General features: G+C 42.0%; 1 protein-coding gene across 2 annotated transcripts in view; it reads right to left on the bottom strand.

Annotated features, from left to right (window-relative positions):
• The window catches only part of SAMD12 (sterile alpha motif domain containing 12), a 387,717-nt gene continuing 367,116 nt past the window's right edge, over window positions 1-20,601 (bottom strand). For both annotated transcript variants that reach the window (XM_043601633.1, XM_043601632.1), the window contains one exon: window positions 1-8,095. In XM_043601633.1, coding sequence (XP_043457568.1) covers window positions 8,073-8,095 — 23 coding nt within the window. In that variant the 3' untranslated portion in view covers window positions 1-8,072. The remainder of the gene's footprint in view (window positions 8,096-20,601) is intronic.

The raw sequence follows: 20,601 nt of genomic DNA on the forward strand, positions 1-20,601 counted from the left end.
TAGAAATCCCACATTTTAATACATTGCCATGCACATAAGGAATCAAGTAATGCTGAATACAAAATAGTCAAATATACAAAATGATAAAGCAGATTTTCAGGCCTGATAGAGATCATGCTCACAGATACAAGGGGGCAAAAATCTGTACAGTTCCATTTCTATTGATTTAAAAAGAATCATGCCCCCCAACTCTTTTTGACGACAACCCAAAACAGAAAGAAACACTATAAGAAAATATAAAGGAGACCCAGAGGGAATTGGCAAGTTGATAGCTGCGTAAGATATGGAAATCGTTGGTTCAAGATTGTGGTGCACAATAATTCTTATGTTTAGAGAAAAAAGTTTCTAAACATCGTATGTCCTGGGAAAGCAGGAAACCAAAGTGAACATCCAACAGAAAAGGCACTCTGATTTTACCATGTAACTTGCTTGAGTCCTCCTAAGTCTCATCCTGGGAGTTTTTTTAGGGTGCATAGAGAAGAAAAAAAAAACACAGTTGTGGGCAATGGATAAGGAAAATGCTTATTTAATTAACCACTCTTAGGGGACTAAGAGAATTCAGACTGCTGGTTTAACTGCTCACTCAAGGAAGCTATAAAAATTTCTACCCTCTATGTAGGCTTTTGTGTTATGAAATGTGCTTTTTATAGTCCATGTTTGTTAGTGTTTGTAAAACTGTGAACCAGTTTTTTTCATGAGATTTCCCCGTCATACCCTACTGAGGGGAGGGAATGGAAGACCCTACTAGTCATCCGTTCAGTTTACATTGTGTGATTTTTCTTCTTTCTTCCCTAGGACAAATGCTAGTAGACAGTAGCTCATCAATGAAGTTCGATAGGGCTCTCTACTTCCTGTGACCCTTAATTTGTCAACTTCACACTTTCGTTATTCTTCTCCGACCCGGGGACTGGTGACACCCCCCCCCCCCCCCCCGCACTAAGCCAAAGCTGAGGCTCTCTCCCTCAGCTAGGTTAACTCTGTCTTCTGGAGGCAGAGAAGTGGAGATACTTGGCCATGGGCTCTGCAGATTGGTCCCTATATATTAGAAAAAGCTTGTGTGTGCCTGCAAAATGCTGATTGTTACTTTCTTATCATTCTTTCTTTTCTTTTCTAATCCCAGAATGGACTCTCAGTAATACCAGCTACAAGGAGAAAGCATAAAGAGAAAGGGCTCACAATTAAAGCCCAGGTCACTATGATAATTGCATATATATTAGTGGCATGGGACACCTTCTCCCCCTAGCTCACTTTAGCCTGCAGACAACACTGTCTGCTAAGGTGGGACACATGAGCAGAAGCCCAGAGAAATGGGCAATTTCTCTTGAATCCAAGTATTCTTGAATTCAAAACATCTTCTTCCCCTTTCTCAGAGCAGTGCCAGATCCACAAAGTCCTAAAAATAACTCCAGTATATAAACCACAATAGATCAATATTTTCTTTTCCCAGGTACTTTTTACTGCTAATATGTCATTTTGTTACAATATTGATCTTTTCTAAAGTTTTGGGTACAGCTATTTAATTTAGTGGCTAATGATATTAAAGAGTCGGATTAATTGGAACTACAGTAGTATGGTTTAATGACACAAGAGTTTTAGTGGAATTAGTTTCAAAATATTTGTGCTGGCTTGGCTTTTCAGCAGACTAGCTGCTTCTGTGCCAAGCATGACTGAGACTTACGGTGCAGTCAAGAGCCTAACATTATTCAACTCTCTGCGATGTGAACTTCTTTCACTAGCCAAGCCATGGTCTTCTCAAACATGGCCTTGTAAGGATAGCATTTTTCTATTGGTGGAGGAAAGGTAGTGGTGGACAAACCATTCAGAGCCCCAGAGAGCCTTCAAATTGCCTACATGTGAGTTTAAGCCAGTAAAAGCCCAACTACCTCCAGTGGGTACTGGAGAGGCAAATGCTTCTCTTCCTGGTGCCTGGAGATGAGAGTTGCATTACAATGGAAAAGATAAAGGTTCTAGTGTTCAAACGCGAATGCATCCCCCATCCCCACCCCTCGCCCCAATTCTCTTTAAGCTTCCCTCCTATAAACAGGGGCCTGTTGATGTGAAAAAGAACCTGGTCACACACTCCAAAACTTCTGCAGCTGGTGTGAGGGTCTTCTGCTGTATGGGAAACAGGAACTGTTCAAAGCTGCCACAGAGTCAACTGGCAGATCTCAATGCAAACACACACTAAACGCAGTTGATGGTGGTCAATAAAAAAATCTTGGAAATTATATATATTATATATTATAATACATATAATATATAATTGAATATATAATTCAAATTGATTTAGGGGTGACATAATCAAAGACCAGGACGCTGCTCAATTCAAATCATATTCTTGGAATTATGCATGAATAGGGGGACTAACCAGAGCTTCAAAAGGTATCTTCATGATACTTGTGCTATTTTAGGGGGAGGCCAGCCAACTTCCTCTGCGGAATGGGAGGTGGCCACCATCAGTTTGTGGAGCAGAGCAACGACCAGACACTTGTATTTAATGGCAAGCATAAGTATTTCTTCAAAGTCAGGTCACAAAATCACTCCCCCAACAGCAAGAGAAATAATGATCTAATGAGAATCTCTTGTTTCAGATTTTTTTTTTTAAGAGAACTCTTGAATACATTGTTATCGAATTTGGGGAGGGTTGTATTTAAATAGAGTCACATAAAACAGAGCTGTGTGCTCTTATCAACTCAGCTTAGAATTGCACATTTGATAGCTGTGTGTGTGCTCACAGGGCAAAGCCATGCGTAAACACCCTGTTTGTTTCCTTTGATCCAAATTATTGAAATTTAAAAGATTATAACAATGCAGAAAGCAACCAGCAGCGTCTTCAGTGTCTTCATTGTTTTACGTATTAGTATCTCCAACTGGATTAATGTAACATTCTTCTTATCATTCACGTCAGCAGGGCTGTTTCTATCACTCTGCACTTGAGGCCTAAAGGCCGGGGTTTAAGAGCCTAAGGCTTCCGTAAATGTTTGAGGTTTGGAAATAACAACAGCAACAAAACAAGCCGTTAAATAAATGAAACCCCTCAACCATTGGCTCCAAAATATGAAAAGAATATCGTATAATTACAAAGAATGTATCTACAACACTTAATGTTATGTCAACCAGTCAACTGCAATTCTGTGCAAGTCATATGGTAACTTTGAAATTTTATTAGGTGCATGTTGTTGGTGCTTTTTGGTGTTTGATGTAACTGGAGAAGGGAGACTCTGAAGTAAGAGTGCTTGGGGCTCTTCAAGATCGTAAAATAGCCCTACATGGTGCATGAAACTCCCATCTTACAAAGCCTTCTACACCCATTTTCTGCTGCTCTGTGGAAGTCATCCGTCTGTCTTGGTGCTGTTGGGCAAGAGGTCTAAAACTGGTCCCATACTCACTGGCACTTCCTCCTTTCCATTTATCTTAGAGGTGAATTTCATCCTAAAATTTTTAGATCTTAGAAATGGTGCCCCTCCCACCCGCACTCTAGCCCAGAATTTTCCCTGCAGGGCCAAGATAATGGCCAGAAGAAAACCAGTTTTGATATTATCCCTCCGGCCACGTTCCCACATGAGAATCTCCAGGGAAGGATCTATTTTGTTCTTTTTATTAAGGTGCAGCGGAACCTCCCTGTGCACATGGCCAACTCTTCCTCAAGCTTCCCACAGGTGGTCAGCTTTCAAAAGAATGTTCCTTGTCTCCCCACTAGAGTAAGTCACCAGAGCAAAAGAATGGAAATGTGGTCCTGTTTGACCTGGAAGCTATGCAGTGGTGCCAGAAATCATGCACATTGACAAAGCAGAATTCATAAGACAGTTCTCTGGCCACAGGATTAGATGCAGATCTAAAAAAACAAAGGAGCAGGACCTGTTTGTCTTTGAAATAGAGTCCCCAGCTGTGCCCCGAGCAGAAGCATCTCCTGGTCTGTCCTTGCTCATAATCTCACGGGTTCAGTTTTGATTAGCAGCTTTGACCAGTCACTCCCTGGAGATGTGAATACACATCCACTGCTGTTCGGGCAGCAAGCCTTCACCAAGATCAAGCATAAGAAGGAATTATTAGTCAGTACTGGGGAAAAGGGGGACGGTTAAGGTTTTCTGTTTGTGTTCTTTAGAGAATACTCAAAATCTACCCAAGAAATTTTGTTAAAAGAAGAGATTAAAAGAAAAAAAAAACACAAAGCAAGAAAGTGAGGTGGAGGGGGTTGTGGGAGAGGTGAATAAAAACAGCCTTTAAGGCATAAAAGAATTTATGTCATTTTCAAAGATTAGATTTTTAAAAAGAGTCTACGGCAGTCTTAAGTCTAGTTGTCAAGCAACAAAATTACTCTAAAGATTGTAGAGGAAAACATCACCAAGAATAAAGCTGCTAATGCACCGGGGAGAGGAGGTTTGGGTAAAGGGGGTCTTCTAAACTTTTCTTCAGAGAGACTTTTGTAGTTCCCATTCAAAATCAATCAGGTGACATTTGCAGACAAAGAAAGCATTTGCAAGTAACACTGGGGTAAATCCATTGGAGGTTTGTATCCTTAGGTTATATTTTCAGTAAGGTTGATACTCCTTTTCCCCTTGAGTGTTAAAAATGGCAGAATTCCCTCAGAACTAAGGACCGTTAACCTCTGAGCAACCGAGAAGTGACTTTGGAGAGAACTCAGGGCTGCTTCCCCCATTCTGGAGGTAGAAGCCCAGTGTGTAGCGACACAGCTCACAGAGCCCGTGCAGGGGTCTGCAGGTGGCCATCATCCATAGGGAAGTTTGCAGGATCTCTGTCCCCTAGGTATGTCTTAAACTACAGAAGTGATTTGCTTTTCACCCTAGCAGAACCACCGATGCTCTGCATCTCAAATTCAGTTCTCAAGCTGGTATAAGCTAATCCCCTTGGCACCCCCAGAGAGTCTGATAATTATTCATTTCTGTTCCTTCCCAAGAGTGTCTTTCTTGCTCAAGTGTGGGTGTCAGCCTTTCAATAAAAGGCGTCGCACAGGTTTAAGTAAAAGGAAAAGTTAAGCATCAACAGTTTATAGCCCTTAGACATCAAAATATTTATCCCTTACCTCCAGGTCTCCCGCTGCCTACTAAACAAAACTCCCCACAGCCATTCCTGAACTTCTGGGAGGTAAAATCTCCAACATACATCTTGGGAATAAGGTACAGCACAGGAGGAAGTAACAACCAGAAATCGTGGCTTAACACGGAACAAAGAACCTAAAGGCTGTGAATGAAGTCGGTTCTCCATTTTGCTGGTTTAGCAAGTGACTGCTCAGATTTTATGCCTCCATGTTTCCAAAACTTTCCCCGCCAAAGACTGCAAAATGAGGCTGACAGTTTGGAAAACAGTCACAGTTACTACGCAAATATGTGATACACCAGGAATTAAGGCATTTATAGAGAAGCCATTTTCAACTGGGTTCTTTCATTGACTTCAGCTTTGCCTTTTCCCATCTCCACCCTTAGCCATCACCTTTTAAAAATTTGTCAGCACACTTCTGACTGAAAAAAAAAAAAAGCTAGGAAACTCTACTTATTTAATTGTTCAGAACACATTTTGCAAAAGCCAAAGCAAGGATGAACCAGCATCACTGGATGACCACCTGCACCATAAAGTATGTCCAATTTTCCAAGGTTGTTACCTGTAACAACTAAAGGGTCGACTCCGAACGACCCTCAATTAGTGAACCAACAAATTCCCAGCTACACTATTTCAGCAGCTGGTAGTTCTTTTGGATTCAGCAGGTCCTCTTCTGTGCCCCCAAGACTAAGTTTAGAATTGGAGCTTTAGAGAATCCAGCATAACGATGAACGGTTGTGCCTATGTAAAGGATGGGAATACAGATGACCAGGGTGACTATCAAGGAAAGGAATTAAAAGCTGTTTGGGGGAAGCCCTAACCAGCAAAGTCCGGGCCCTGGAAGGGCAGGCTGTGCACAAGGATCCAAATATGTGTCCCGATGCTGTCCACTACCTCTTCTTCCACTGTCTACTTCCTCAGGCAAGGGAACTGCCTGCTGCCATGTGCATTTTCTGAGGTCCCTCTGGCAGGAGGTGAATGCTGCTTGAATACTGTTTTCATTGTAGAAAAGCTGGGACAGGGACAGGGTTTGGGAGGAGGAGATATTGTCTCAGAAGGACATGGGGAGCCGGCCTTGTACCCTGTTGTTACCCCAACACAATGTTTGGCACACAGTAGGTGCTCAACAAACGTGTGCTAGATAAAGGAAAGAAGAAGGAAGCCCTGCTGTTGGAAGTGAAATTCAAGAGGTGGGCAGTAGAGATTGGAATGTTCTCCCCAGGGGCATTGGCAACAGGGTTTGGCCTCGTAATTCTGGATTTGTGAAGAATTAGGGTCTGTGAGGGCCTGGTGGTCCTGGGCTGAACCCATCGAGAGGCCAGAACTTGTTGGTGACTGAAATCCCTCTGAGTTCCCTCTTGGAAGCCCCCTTCTTTGGCAATACAGCCTGACAGGTTGGGGTGAGTCATCCTATGAGGTGACTCACCCAAATCACATTTGGCTCTCTTTCCTTTCCCCTGTCAGCTTTCCAAATCTCAGTGGGGAGGGGGAGCATTTTCCAAAGTGCTGTGCATTTCCTGAGGCCCCCGGGGGAGAGCAGACCATGTATGGAGACCCCCTAAGATGCCAAACTTCCTTGTGCTGGCAGGGTCCCAGAGTTGTTATATATATTTAAAGAAAAGCCTCCAGTGCCTATCAGTCCCAGATTGGGATTGTGGGTACACAGAACATATTTGCTGAATTTTTGATTCAGCCAAGTTTATATTTTCAGGGGAAAGAAAGCAAAAGCATTACGTAAGGTCAGTCAATGTGGACATTTCTCTAATGCCCAAAGACAAGCAATAGTGTGCTTTGTTGTAAGACATCGTAAAAAAAAGAATTAATTGTGGATATAATCCCAGAAAGGATTAAAAAGGGACTAGTAGGTTCTCTACTGAGGTAGGAACCTAGTGTGGACTGGGCCCTTTTCCTTCTTTAGGCACACAGGGGGACACTTGCTGTTTTTCCTCTTCAGAGAGCTGTGATTTGAACTTGACCTAGAAAGTCTTCTCAAGTTGTAAAGTCAGACCACACAGGAAAACGGCATTCTGCCACCCTTACCCTCAACCCACCATGGTCTTTGATTAAATGGCCGTCTCCTTTTGTTCTTGAAAACATTCTTCTATAGGACAGAATATATACACTGGCCACATACAAGCTCCCTGTGTTTATCTGTATGTGCATGTGCTAAGTTGTGCCTGGGTACCAGGAACCAAGAACTAAGATGTTTCAACCACCAGCCCCCTTCTCCTTCCCTCTAGAGCTACAAGAAATCCAATTGGTTCACTAAAGTGTCAACAGGTTAAGCCTAACAGTATTGTGGCCATATATATGCCAATCTACCACAAATGACTGCCATATGCTAGGGGTGGAGTTTGTCTTGGACAGTCTGAGCCAGAAAGAGGACAAGATTTATAAAAAAAAAAAAAAAAAAAGAGAGAGGATACTTGTTTTCCCATAGGTACAGAACGTGCTGATTCGTTTTGGCGTAGTTTTCTCATATAAAGTGCTTAAGAGTTGGACAGAATACCTTTAGACGTCATAACTAACATAACCAAGACGTGTTTACATTCCTACCAGGGCAGAGTATCGTGAACACTTCCACTGACATTGAAGAACTGCTGTGATTTTTTTCTAACATATCATGCCATCTGCACACATAATAAAATAATCCAGTAGTTGCCATGCTAAAATAGGACTTCTAGTGAAGGGCACAGACAGCCCCCAAAGGGAGCTTGAGTTATGCACAGTGATGAAAACTGGAAGCAATTTTCCAGCTAATGGTCTGCCAATGACCACTTGGAACAAGTTGGCACTGTATATTATGCACCTCATTTAAAAATCCACAGCAAACTAAGATTTTCCAAAGCCCATAATCTTGACTGAATGGGTGTTTTTTTTTTTTCAGTTAATCTGGTTAATCTGTCAATGCTCCATGGATATCTTCTGGCAGGTGCCATGAGTTAGTCTTTCTGTGAGGAACAGGCCATGTTCATATCAACTGGCAGGACAGCAGCTTGGAAGGCTAACCACGTTTATGGAGAACCCTCGGTTGAGGCTGCAAGAGGAAAAAGGGGAAAAACGCGGTGAGTCATTTCTTTATGTTCCCAGATACTGGTATGAAGCAATTATCCTACTCAAACAAACTCTAACATCCTTTAGGTCAAAGAGAAAGCTCTAACAGATCTAATAGTTACTCAACTGCAGGACAAATTTATGATGGCTCTTGGAATGGTCCTTCTACCATTTGGCAGAGTATGGAAAACATCCATCTCGGGGATAGGCGAAGTTGCCTGGAAGGCAGGGCAAAATCAGATCTCTGGAGCTGGCATTCATCCCTCCCTAGTCTGTGGTTTGAGAAACCATTTCATACATTATAGAGCTTCATGAAGTTACCTGATCTGGAACAGGATAAGACTGGGAGTGGTGTGAAGGCATTTGTGTGTGTGTGTGTGTTGGGGGGGGGGGCGGTGGTGATAATGGTGGTTTTATTTATCAGGGAGATTTCCTGGGATAAAACCCAAAAGGAAGCAATATGGCTGGAGCTCCTGAGCTTGCTAGTTGAAAAGTGAGACTAGCTGAACAGGTCAGAGAAGAGACAGAGAAAGTTGTCAAAGTCTGACCAGAGATTGAACTGCCTGCACTGCAATCTTGCTTTTGACTTTGGGAATGCTGGTGCAGATCTCTTCCTGGGTTTTGTAATTTTTTATTTTATAATGTTCCTTTATTTTATCTGAGTCCTCCCTATAGTTCCTTATATGGAGGTCCTCATTTATTAGTTAATATGAGAGTGCCATGGAATGTCTTGTTCAGAAAAATATCAACATTAGCTTTATTTAATACACAAAACTATTGGGCAATGGAAGAGAAAGATAGCAAGAATTCTTGATGTTAAAAAAAAAAGGAAAAAGCTGACCTAGTTTTTAAAACTGGCTTTTCAAAATAATGAGAGAACACAAAATTTATAAGCACGTTTGATTACAACTTACTGTTTTTGAGAAAATGCAAAAACAAAAGTAAGGTACTATTTAAGCATAGTAAATATAAAATAATACACACTACTGATAAGGTTGCAATGAAAGTAGAATACTAATAAATTGCTGATGGCATTGTAAACTGGAAAAATAATGTCAATTTATTTAAAAACTATTAAAAATTCACATTCTTTGACTCACTGTTCCCATTCAAGGAGTGTATCCTAAGGAAACAATCTCCAAAAAATGATAGAAACTATATGCACACATATATAACCCAGAGATTATTTATAATAGTGGAAAAATTGGGAAATGAGTCTTCCATTGTTGAAAATGCAGGTTAAGTAAATGATGGTGCATTAGCAGGATAGATGCTTATATGGCTATTCAAGTAATAATTATGATTATGTAGCTACATGGTAAACAGTTATGATATACTACACTATAAAACTTACACATATGCATAGAAAAGAACTCTAAGTGAAAGGAAGAAAATGCTAGGATTTTTATTATTGTTATCTTAAGTATTTTGCAAAACACCAAAAATTAGGTTCACAAGAATGCAGATATGACCCACGAGCAGTGACTAATGAAAGGATCCGTACTCATACTAATACTACCTCAAAAATAACTACTTTGCAGTTTCATTAAGAGATAACACTCTAGGGGAACCTGGATGGTTCAGTTCGTTACGTGTCTGATTCTTGATTTTGGCTCACGATTTGTGGGTTCAAGCCCTGTGTAGTGCTCTGTGCTAAATAGCACAGAGCCTGCCTGGGATTCTCTCCTTCTGTCTCTGCCCCTCCCCCACTCACACATGCTCTGTCTCAAAATTAATAAATAAACCTTAAAAAAAGAGAGATAAAACTCTAGTAATATTGAAGGGGGCGAACAGAAACCAACATGGATAAAAATCTTCTACCCAGGTCAACCTGCGAGGGAAGAGGGCAGCCTAGGGAATTCTGGGAACCTGACACAGTACACCAGCCTTTTGAGACTTCTAAAATCCGCTCTGGAAAAATGTGTGACCTTGGAAAAGTATTCCTATGAATGATCATAAAATAAAATTTAAAAGTGAATAAAGATAATAGTGAATTCCAATTAATCACTATACATTGAACCCTGAATCAAGAGTTGAGAACTAGGCTTATCACAGTTGCTATTCTTCCAAATAACCATGTTTTCCACATGAACTTCTAACAGATGATGGAAAGCAGATGTGTCAAGATCTGTAATAACCTCATAAACACTAACATAAGCTGAGTCCACTGTACTTCACAGCTCTTTCACCTGTGGTTCCTCAGTTCACTTCTTAGGATAGGTAGGAATATTCCCATTTTATGGATAAGGAAATTGAGGCCCAGAACCAAAGCCACACAGTTTGTGAGGATTGAACCTGTGCTCAGACTTAGGTATGTCCCAGTCTAGCGACATGCAGGAGTGACAGGGACACATATATAAAGTGTAAATATTCGTAGCCTTTCCCATTCTCCTCTCTCCTAAGCAGGATTCTGTGTTTATCCATCAGCCCAGTCAGCACTATAAAGGGCCCTGCTGGGCATGGAAGAAAATTGAAGACTTAATCTATGTTACACAGACAGATGATAGGAAGAGCAGAGAGATACTCTTGTAAGACACTGACAGAGGCAGACGTAGAGTTCCCAGAGACACCAAGTGAGGGTTTAGGAAGTGAGACAGAGAACTTAGATGGCAGCAGTGGGAACTGGGCCTTTGGCAAACGGATGGCCCATGAGAAGCGCGTGCTATGGCGTAATGCCCCCTTGACCATCTTTCCACGGAAGAGTAAGGAATTCATTGCTCCTTGATGCTTTCACAATGAGTTGTCTTTCACTTGACTGTGTCACCACATTGAGTTGGGCTTTATGTGGGAGCAAGAGGCCTCTGTTTACTCAGGTTGCATGTGAAAGGCATTGGCCTCGGGTCAGGCTTGAACCACTGGTTTTCTATCACAGATGTACAGTGATGGACTCTGCTGTCATCCCTTTGCCCTAGAGTTTTGTTATCTGCAGCTGGAATCATGTCTTCAGGTACAGAAGAGCTACCTGAGGTCAAAATGTAAAGTGGCAGTTCGTGATCTTCCAGATGGTGCTCTTTTTGGGTGCCATCCCCCAGGCTTCAGCCATCCCAGATTCCTTCCAGCTCCTCATACACACTGAGCGTTCGAGCCTTTGCTCAGCCTTTCCTCCTGCCTAGGATGCCTTCTTTGCATGCCCTCTGACACTAGTGAACACCTACTCCTCCATCTTCCAAAACCACCTTGTGGTCTTGTGTCACATTCTTTACAAAGTCTCCTTTCCCCTTGATACAGCTGACAACTTCCCCCTATCAGCCAGCATGGCACCTGAAACCTTTACCACCAAACCCACCATGAACACTTTATTTTAATGTATCCATCTCTCCTAAATTTCTTGAGGCTGATATCATGGCTTTTCAGTGTGTGTCTTCCTAGTGCAAAGTGCAGTTGCCCTGTGTATAGAAAGTGCTTAATGAATAGTAAAATTAATGAAGAAATGAATGATGTTGGAGAAAAAGAGTTCTTTTCTCTTCTCTTTTCTTTTCAATTTAATTCAATGCTTAATTTTATAGGAGATTTAGTCCTGTAGCTCAAGTCTGCATATGGAGAGGGCGATTGTTCTAATTCTTTTCTTGCCATCTAAGAGCTAAAGCCACATGTGCTTTATGTATGTGCTGGCTATGTATGGATTTGCAACTAACATATAGTGAAGGGTTCTTCCTCAGATCTCTGTTTGAGGGTCAACATTACTATTCAGGTATTCTGGGAACGAACCACCTCTTAAGTCCCATGCCTCCAGAGTTTGGGAAAAGTAGAGAAGCATTTAAGTCCAGTGATTAAGGGCATGGGCTCTGGAATCAGGCAGATCTGGGCTGACATCCCAGGCTTGCCACTTACCAGCTATATGATGTTGAAAACATTGATTTCCCCAACCTTCAATTTCTTTATTTTTAAAATGGTGATCATTTTAAAATGGGTTGCTGGAATGATAAAATGGGCTCATAGAAAAAGCACCTTGCATGGTGTTTGGCAAATAGTAAATATCTGCTGAGTGATGGCTACTATTTATTAATATTATTACCACAAATTCCCAAAATTCCTTAGAGAAACAAGAAATACAAATAGGGCAAGGCAAAGTTCTAATGCCACAGCTGGGGGCAGTTAAAAGAAACACCATGCCTAGGGGTCAAGCCTTTGCACCCTCCGGGAGAAAGATAACACTCTTCTTGCCTGCCAAGGCCACAGTCAACACACTCTGGCTTCTACTCTCCCCCAGATTAGTGCAGACAATGACAGACGGCTCCATGATAAGGAGATTTCACTTCAAAGGCAGGAAGGGGCCTGGGAGGCAATGGTCAGCTTGGCACAGGAATCAAAGAACAGATCTGGGACTGAGTGTGTCCAGCTCCACCTTTCCCTACTCCAGCAGCAAGGGGCTGATGATATTTGTGTCTTTAGGGAAGGAGAAAAGATACTGTGTATAGGCAGCCTTACCTCTCATGGGCTGAGGGAAGGAAATATGATAGTTTCTTAGAAGGTTTAGGGTTTTCCATTCAAAAGGGAGAGCCATAATAAATAAATAAAGGGGCCATATCCTCTATGTGAAAGTGTCTTTTATGTGACTCAAATTTGAGGACTTTGCATTTTGAGGTGGGGCTATTTATGTCAGATGTGAGATGCACACTCCAAAGGAGTGAAGTCCACAGTTGCCCCTCCATTATGGAAATAATAAGCAAAACTAACATTTGTTGAGCAGCTACAATGGGCCAACGAAAGTTTTATAGGCAGTTACTCATTGGATCCTTACCACCATCTCTGAGGACTGAATTGTATGATCTTCTTAAAATAGACCTGGAAAAAATGAGGCCAGGTTCATTAACTCCTCACAGTCATAACACTAGAAGGTCTAGGGCCAAGACTAGAACCTGGATCTGTTCTTACCACAATGCTTTCCTGACTCAATAAGAAACATAAGGGGGAGCTTGGGTGACTCAGTTGGTTAAGTGTCTGACTCTTGATTTCCACTCAGGCCATGATCTCATAGTCGTGAGATTGAGCCCATGCTTAGTGTGGAAACTGCTTAAGATTTTCTCTCTCCCTCTTTCTCCCTCTGCCCCTCTCCCCCACTTGTGCTCACTTGCTCTCTCTCTCTCTCTCAAAAAAAAAAAAAAAAGTGTTAGGAAAGCAAATTCTTTAACTCCCAACAGGAATGCAGGAAAGCAAGTAGCTGTGTTTGTGTAAAAGAATGCTCATCACTCTATACATAAAGTACCACAAATAGAGAAAGTTAGTACATTTCTATTTAACAGTCTGAAATCTTTCCTATGTTTAGAGCAGTAGTCTTCAACTGTGTACAGTTCCCCCACCCCCAGCCTCCCCAAAGAGATATCTGCACTGTCAAAAGACATTTTTGATTGTCACAACTAGGGGAGTATTACTGCAACTGGGGGGTAGAGGCCAGAGACCCTACTAAGCATCCTAGAATTGCCTAGGACAGACGCCCCATCCCCCATCAAAGAATTATCCAGCTACTGAGGTTGGTTTAGAGGATGCAGGTCCTTGTTTATCTTCTCTTCCTCGTTGTGAGCCAAATATATCACTCCCGAAATAGGCCAAGATAAAAACCAACTTAAGTGTGCCCGTTGTGTGTACAGGAAATAAGGCTGAGCTCAAACCTCACTCCTTCTATTCATCATTTGCTTGTTTTATTTTATATTCAATGTAATCAAAACCTCTAATACTAAATTATTTCTAACTTTTAGAACCCTCACAGGCATACCGTCCTAAGAATCAAGAGTGGATGATTTAAACAGGTATGCACACTTAATTAGTTAGCACGTAGGGGAGAAGTCAGGAGATAAAAGGACAGAAGAGGATTTATGTGGCGATAAAGCTAAACTCTACCACAAGTCCTTTGGTGGGAGAGCTCATATGCCTTCTCCATTTCATGAGGTTCCTTTCTGCCACTGCCTGCTCCCCTATTGTTTGGGGGTCTTTGGCCCCTGAGAGTATGATTAAGAAATTAACTATACCCCCCTGACTGCATGAAAATCAAGGTCTGAATCTTGGACAAAATGAGTATCAGGCTGGCAGAGGACCTGGGTGAAGGGCAATAGAACAGATGATACATACAAACTAGCTTGCAGCTTCTCATAAACCCTAGTAAACCGGAAATGACAATGGTGCTGTTATGGGTAACTTTTGTGTCCACCGGACCGGGCCACAGAGTACCCTGATATTTGGTTAAACATTATCCTGAGTATGTCCATGAGGGTGTTTCTGGATGAGATGAACATCTGAATCAGTAGAGTGAGTACCGTACATTGCTGTCTCTAATGTGGGTGGTCCCCATCCAATCAACTGAAGGCCTGAGTTGAACAAAAGGCTGAGAAAGCCTCAGCCAGGAGAAAGAATGAAATCTTGCCATCTGCAACAACACAGATGGAGCTAGAGAGTATGATGCTAAGTGACATACATCAGTCAGAGAAAGACAAATACCATATGATTTCACTTATGTGTGGAATTTAAGAAACTAAACAAATGAACAAAAAGAGACAAACCAAAAACCAGACTCTTCACTACAGAGAACAAATTGGTGGTTGCCAGAGGGGTGGTGGGTGGGGGATGGGTGAACTAGGTGAAGGGGATGAGGAGTACATTTATCATGATGAGCACTGAGTCATGTACAGAATTGTTGAATCACTATACTGTGCACCTGAAACTAATATAACACTGCATGTTAACTATACTGGAATTTAAAAAAAATGAAAAGAAAAAAAGAAAGAAAGAAATGCTTTTCTAAAAAAAACCCAAAAAACAAAAAAACAGCCAAGTAAGGGAGAATTCACTCTCTATGTCTGTCTTTGAGTTAGGACACTGGTCTTCTGTCTTTGGACTTGGAGTCAGACTTGGACTGAAACGTACACCATCAGCTTTCCCAGGTGTCCAGCTTGCAGACCTTGGGCCTTCTTAGCCTCCATAATTATGTGAGACAATTCCTTTATCTCTCTCCCTGACATCTCTCTGACCCGTGTGCACTTTCTCTCTCTAGATAGATAGATTTGTCTGTCTTTCAATAACTAGAGATGGGTAGTTATAGATACATTGATATATCTCCTGTTGAAGAAGCAAGGTCTCTTACTGGTCTCTTACTGTTTCTCTGGAGAACACTAACACAGAGTCTGTAGATGACAATGACCATAATAATAAGCACTATTGTTAACCAAGTACTTACTACATGCCCTAGCATCATGCTAAGAACCTGTGTCCACTGTGAAGCAACTTGAGGAGGTAGATATTGTGACTTCACTCCACAGATGAAGGAAGTTAGGCTTGGAGGGATAAATGAACTAACACGGGCTGTACTTTAGGCCAGCCTATGACCCTTGATCTGGTTATAATGTGTCAGGGGCCTATTGATTATGGAAGTGCTAAGCAGGAAATGTGCAGCCCCAAAGCCCCATGGGAACATATTCAGGCAAGCATTTCTACCTAGTTGGGATAGGAAGGCTTTGGCCTCCATTCCCCATCCTCTCAGCCCTCAGTTTTATTGGTTCAATTAGAATGTGATTGGCTCCCAATACTTTAAGAGTCTTTCTGCAGTTGGCTTTGCAGTCCTCATTGGCTTGGATTGTCACCTCTCTCTGAGGTTTTAGAGGGTCCATGAGATGAAGCTGGATCACCGCACACACACACGGTGAATGAGAGAAGGAATGCACTTGTGTGTAAGCTGTCCCTCTCCTAACTCTAGGTCCTATGGGTAAAATTTAGTTTCTGCGCTTCAAGATTTGAGAACTCTGACATTTCAGCCAGAGGTTCTCAAACTTGACTGCATTGGATTCATCTTAAAGAGCGTCTTAAAATTTTATTTTTGTCCAGACTCTCTCCATTTCCACTGATTGCAAATGTCCAGGGGGAGGTCTCCAAAGCTCTCTGTTTACAAACGGTACAGTGATTCTCACGAGATCAGCATGGCCTAAGTCCATGGAAGCATCTATGCCTTTCCCCCAGTACTTAAATAGTAGTTATTTGTCCTTCAGACAGAGAAAAGTGTGTAGACTGTGGGGAAATTTGGTTTAGTCTTGTTCAGTTCACATAATAAAATACCAAGAATCTTGGATATAATACAATGCAGTGATCCAAATATTGGCTTTTAGAATGGGACAAGAAAAGAGCAGTGAAGCCTAAGCAAGCCATTCAACCCACTCACAGTCCTGGAAACTTAGGCATGCTCTATCATTCCAGTATTATTTACAGGCTGATGCATGCATCAATTAATCAAGCAAGCAACATTTATTCCATTGAGTACTTACTAAATGCCCAACATTGCCTTCGGGCCTTCAGGGCTGGAGGAGTTTCATATCTGTATCATTGTACTTATCATACTGTATTAGAACCACCTGATGATGTCTTTGTCTATAAATAAAGACAATTTTACAGTCTTTGTCTATAAAAATGCTTCTCACACTTTACTGTGTTTAGAAATCCCCTGGGGAGATTGGTAGGGCATAGATTTTGAGCCCTGAATGGAAAGAATCTGATTTAGTAGGTCTGGAGTAGGTCTGTAAATGTGCATTTCTAACAAGCTTGCAGGGGACCCCAATGTTGCTAGTCTGAGGAGCACTCTTTAAGAACCATTCGCTCCCAACCCCAGGCTTCTTCAGGCAAAGAATATGTCATCTTCTCCTTCTGTAGGGTGTAGAAGAATGTCTAGAATATCAAAAGTGCTCTTGAAATGTTTGTTGAATAAATACAATGACTAAGCTACCTGAGTAACATTAGCACTTACTTAAAGTAGAGGCAGAATTTATTTGGGCAACATAATATTGTTCTCTAATGAGAACTGGTTGAGAAATTTCAACGTATACAAGCATCTGAACTCTGTAAAGACTCTCTGAAAAACCAGGACGCCTATCAAGATCAGTCTCAGGGCATGGTTTCCCCAGGAAAATGGCAACACCTCACCCAGCTTTATGGCCATTCTGAACTAGAACTGCTGACCACAGTGGCTGCCATCTTGCACCACATGAATATGATTTGATGTCTTTCTGGGAGAAAGTATCATCAGGCTAGATGCTCCCTGCAGGGATGCGTTTGGACAGCCAATTAGGAGGAGGCAATCCAGTGATTCCATTCTCAGCACTGGACATAGGTAAGCATTTCAAGTCATTAAATTCCAACAGCCACTCTAAAAGCCCACAGAGCCTTCCAGAAGAAAACTGTGTCCACTGGCACAAACAACAACGAATCTCATGGGAGATCATAAAAATATGCCTTGAAGTTTGATCCAAGTTGCCTTTAAAGTTCCCTCCCATCTCCACAATGTCAGATGGGCTGGCAGATTATATTCTGAAGGACTGTTTCCTAATTTCTCCCATTGCTTCTGCTTCCCACCTCACTCACTCACAGAGCAGGGTGCCCTTTGTGTTTGCCAAATGAGTAAGTCAAGTTCCTTTTCTTTCTTTTTTTTTTTTTTTTTTTTTTTTTTTTTTGAAGTTTATCTATTTCCTTCTTTGTCTAGTTAACCCTTCTTTAATCTCAAAGGCCTCTCTTTGGACCAGTGCAATAGCTTCTTCATTGGAAAAATATTCTATTAGATTCACATCTTCAGAAAAACATGTCCAAAAAAACTCTTCAGATTCTGCAGCTTTTCCAAGAGAAAGAAGAAAGCACACTTTTTTAAAAACGCTTATTTTTGAGAGAAAGAGTGTGAGTGGGGGAGGGGCACAGGGAAGGAACACACACAGAATCTGAAGCAGGCTCCAGGCTCTGAGCTGTCAGCACAGAGCCTGAGGTGGGGCTCGAACCCATGAACTGCAAGATCACGACCTGAGCTGAAGTTGGGTGCTTAACTGACTGAGCCACCCAGGAGCCCCAAGAAAAGCATGCTTTTAAAGGAGTATACAGGGGCGCCTAGGTGGCTCAGTTGGTTGAGCGGCTGACTTCGGCTCAGGTCATGATCTCGAGGTCTGTGAGTTCGAGCCCCGCGTCGGGCTCTGTGCTGACAGCTCAGAGCCTGGAGCCTGCTTTCAGATTCTGTGTCTCCCTCTCTCTGACCCTCCCCCGTCCATGCTCTGTCTCTCTGTCTCAAAAATAAATAAACGTTAAAGGAGTATACAAAGTATACTTATTTTTCCTCTTTTTGCATGTGTCTTTTTGAATTCATGCCACACAAGCTAAATAAATATGAACATATAAAGCTGATAACAATGATGGATTTCACCAAACAGAAGCTTAGAGTGGAAGGGTATTTTACAGCAGTTACTTCTCAAATTTTAATGTGCATATGAGTCACCTGGGTATCTTGTTAAAATGCTGATCATGCGGGTCTAACAAACTCTCAGGCGATACTGGTGCTGCTGGTCCGTGGACCACATTTCGAGTAGCAAGGCCACAGAGTTCTTAATGCAGAGCAGCACTGCCCAGTGGAGGCTTCTGCAGTGATACAGATGTTCTATATCTGGTTTGTCCAATATGGCAGCCATTAGCCACATGTGGCCATTGAGCACTTGACATGTGGCTAGTGCCTGGAGGAAACTAACTTTAAATTTTATTTAATTAAAATGTTTTCATGTTTATTTATTTTTGAGAGAGAGAGAGAGAGACAGAGTGCAAGTGGGGGAGGGGCAGGGAGAGAGAGAGAGAGAGAGAGAGAGAGAGAGAGACAGACAGACAGAATCTGAAGCAGGCTCCAGGCTCTGAGCTGTCAGCACAGACCCCAATGTGGGGCTTGAATTCATGGACTGTGAGATCATGACCTGAGCTGAAGTCAGGCACTTAACCGACTGAGCCACCCAGGTACCCCAAATTTTATTTAATTGTAATTCTTTTAGGTTTAAATGGTCACCTGTGCCTAGTGGCCACCATATTGGAAAACAGCTTTGTAGAGTAGAAAACAGACTGAAAAATTTAGGAAAAAGGTTTCTGAAAGAAAGAAAAAAAAACCCTAAAAACCAGGGGAAACCAGATTCCCCTCAATCCTATTGTAAATTTATACTGATTCCCACCCTCCCCTTCCTGCTTTCTGTAGCAAGGGCTCAAGGTTTCCCGTCTGTTCTCCAGAATCATTCTATAAACAAAATAGTGTAATTAGGAAAGGCTTTATAAACATTCTGAAGTGCAGAAGATTATCTCGTTTACATAAACCCTTTTGAGTTGGCAAAAACCAAGTCAGAAGTCTTATAAGAAGTAATTCTTTTGTTACAGGTACTTTCACCTTGGGTACATGGAGCAGGACTCTGAAGACAGGCTCCAAGGTTATTTCTTCACTGTGGGTTTTGGCCCTTTGGCCTGGAATGCAGGAACACATGCAAACCGTTCAGATAGTCAAGAAAAATTCAAAAGGAAAAAGAGCTCAGTTCAAGTTGAGTTCCCCCAAATGAGAAAATGCTGAGGGTGGGGAAACGGTAGGGTTTAGTTTTGTCTAAACTGGATTTATCAGCTCTCAGCAGGTTACAGTCTATATTACAGCTAACGAGGTTGGGGGCTCTGCCCTGGGCTGGTGAGTACTAATTTCCATTGAGGAAAAAGTTATGAGGCTTGGATGTCTTAATGGTAACAGATAATTTCTCTGTGTTGGCACAGCTACAAAGCACGTTGCTATGAAACTGCATAGATCGGGCTATTTCTTCTGTGTACACAGTTTCCACTTAAAGAATTCACTTGGCATGAGTTGCAAACCTGCTTGGGGACCCTTGTGATTAATTGCTTGAACTGGCTGGTGGCCATCAGCAGGATCTTGCATTTTGCCGGGTTCTACACAGAATTATGAAACTGGAGGTTTAATGGGATTTCAGGTAATAGAGCCCTGATGTCCAAGACTATGATGTTTGAAATTACACTGCTTGCAAGGCTTCGGGGCTTAAACCTTATTTATTTCTTGCTTAGTAAATTTTCCTGTTCCCATCTTTATGTCACCTTGGACCAGTCAAATGCTAAGGTCTTCATTTTGGCATACGGCGTCTACAGAAGCCATTCACAAACATGCACCTGTAGCCAACAGCCTGGAGATACACGAGCTCCCTACCTTCCTGCCCTGGCTCTAGGGATTATCTTTCAGCCAAAAATATGGTAATTAACAGCCCTTCTACCACCTTGCTACTATACAGCACTTCACTTCCAAACTGCTTTCACACATTTAATTGCATCTTATTCTGTCAGGGTCTAGAAGAAATGGGCCGGGACAGGTATTATTATCTCCATTTGGATGAGGAAACCAAGGTGCGCAGAAGAGAAGGAATAATAATAGCTAAGATTTGTGGACCCTGTGTGCCAAGAAGTACTGTTCCCATGGGAGTTTCTTGTGCAGCATTTCCTTTAAGCCTAACAACAGCTTTGAGATAGATATGATTATCAGCTACACTTTGAAACCCAGAAAACAAAGGCACGCAGAGTTTGGGTCACCCTGCTAATTACTGAGGGAGCCAGGCTGAAAGCTGGTACTCTTGCTCTCGGTTACCTCCTTAAGGAGTATCGGTGGCATCACAGACAAGACCTCGGAGTCTGTTGTTGCTAACGCAGCATTCATTTTACATTATTTGCAAGACAGAAGACAGA

Source organism: Prionailurus bengalensis, chromosome F2 (assembly GCF_016509475.1).
Source record: "Prionailurus bengalensis isolate Pbe53 chromosome F2, Fcat_Pben_1.1_paternal_pri, whole genome shotgun sequence".
Taxonomy (NCBI): Eukaryota; Metazoa; Chordata; class Mammalia; order Carnivora; family Felidae; genus Prionailurus; species Prionailurus bengalensis.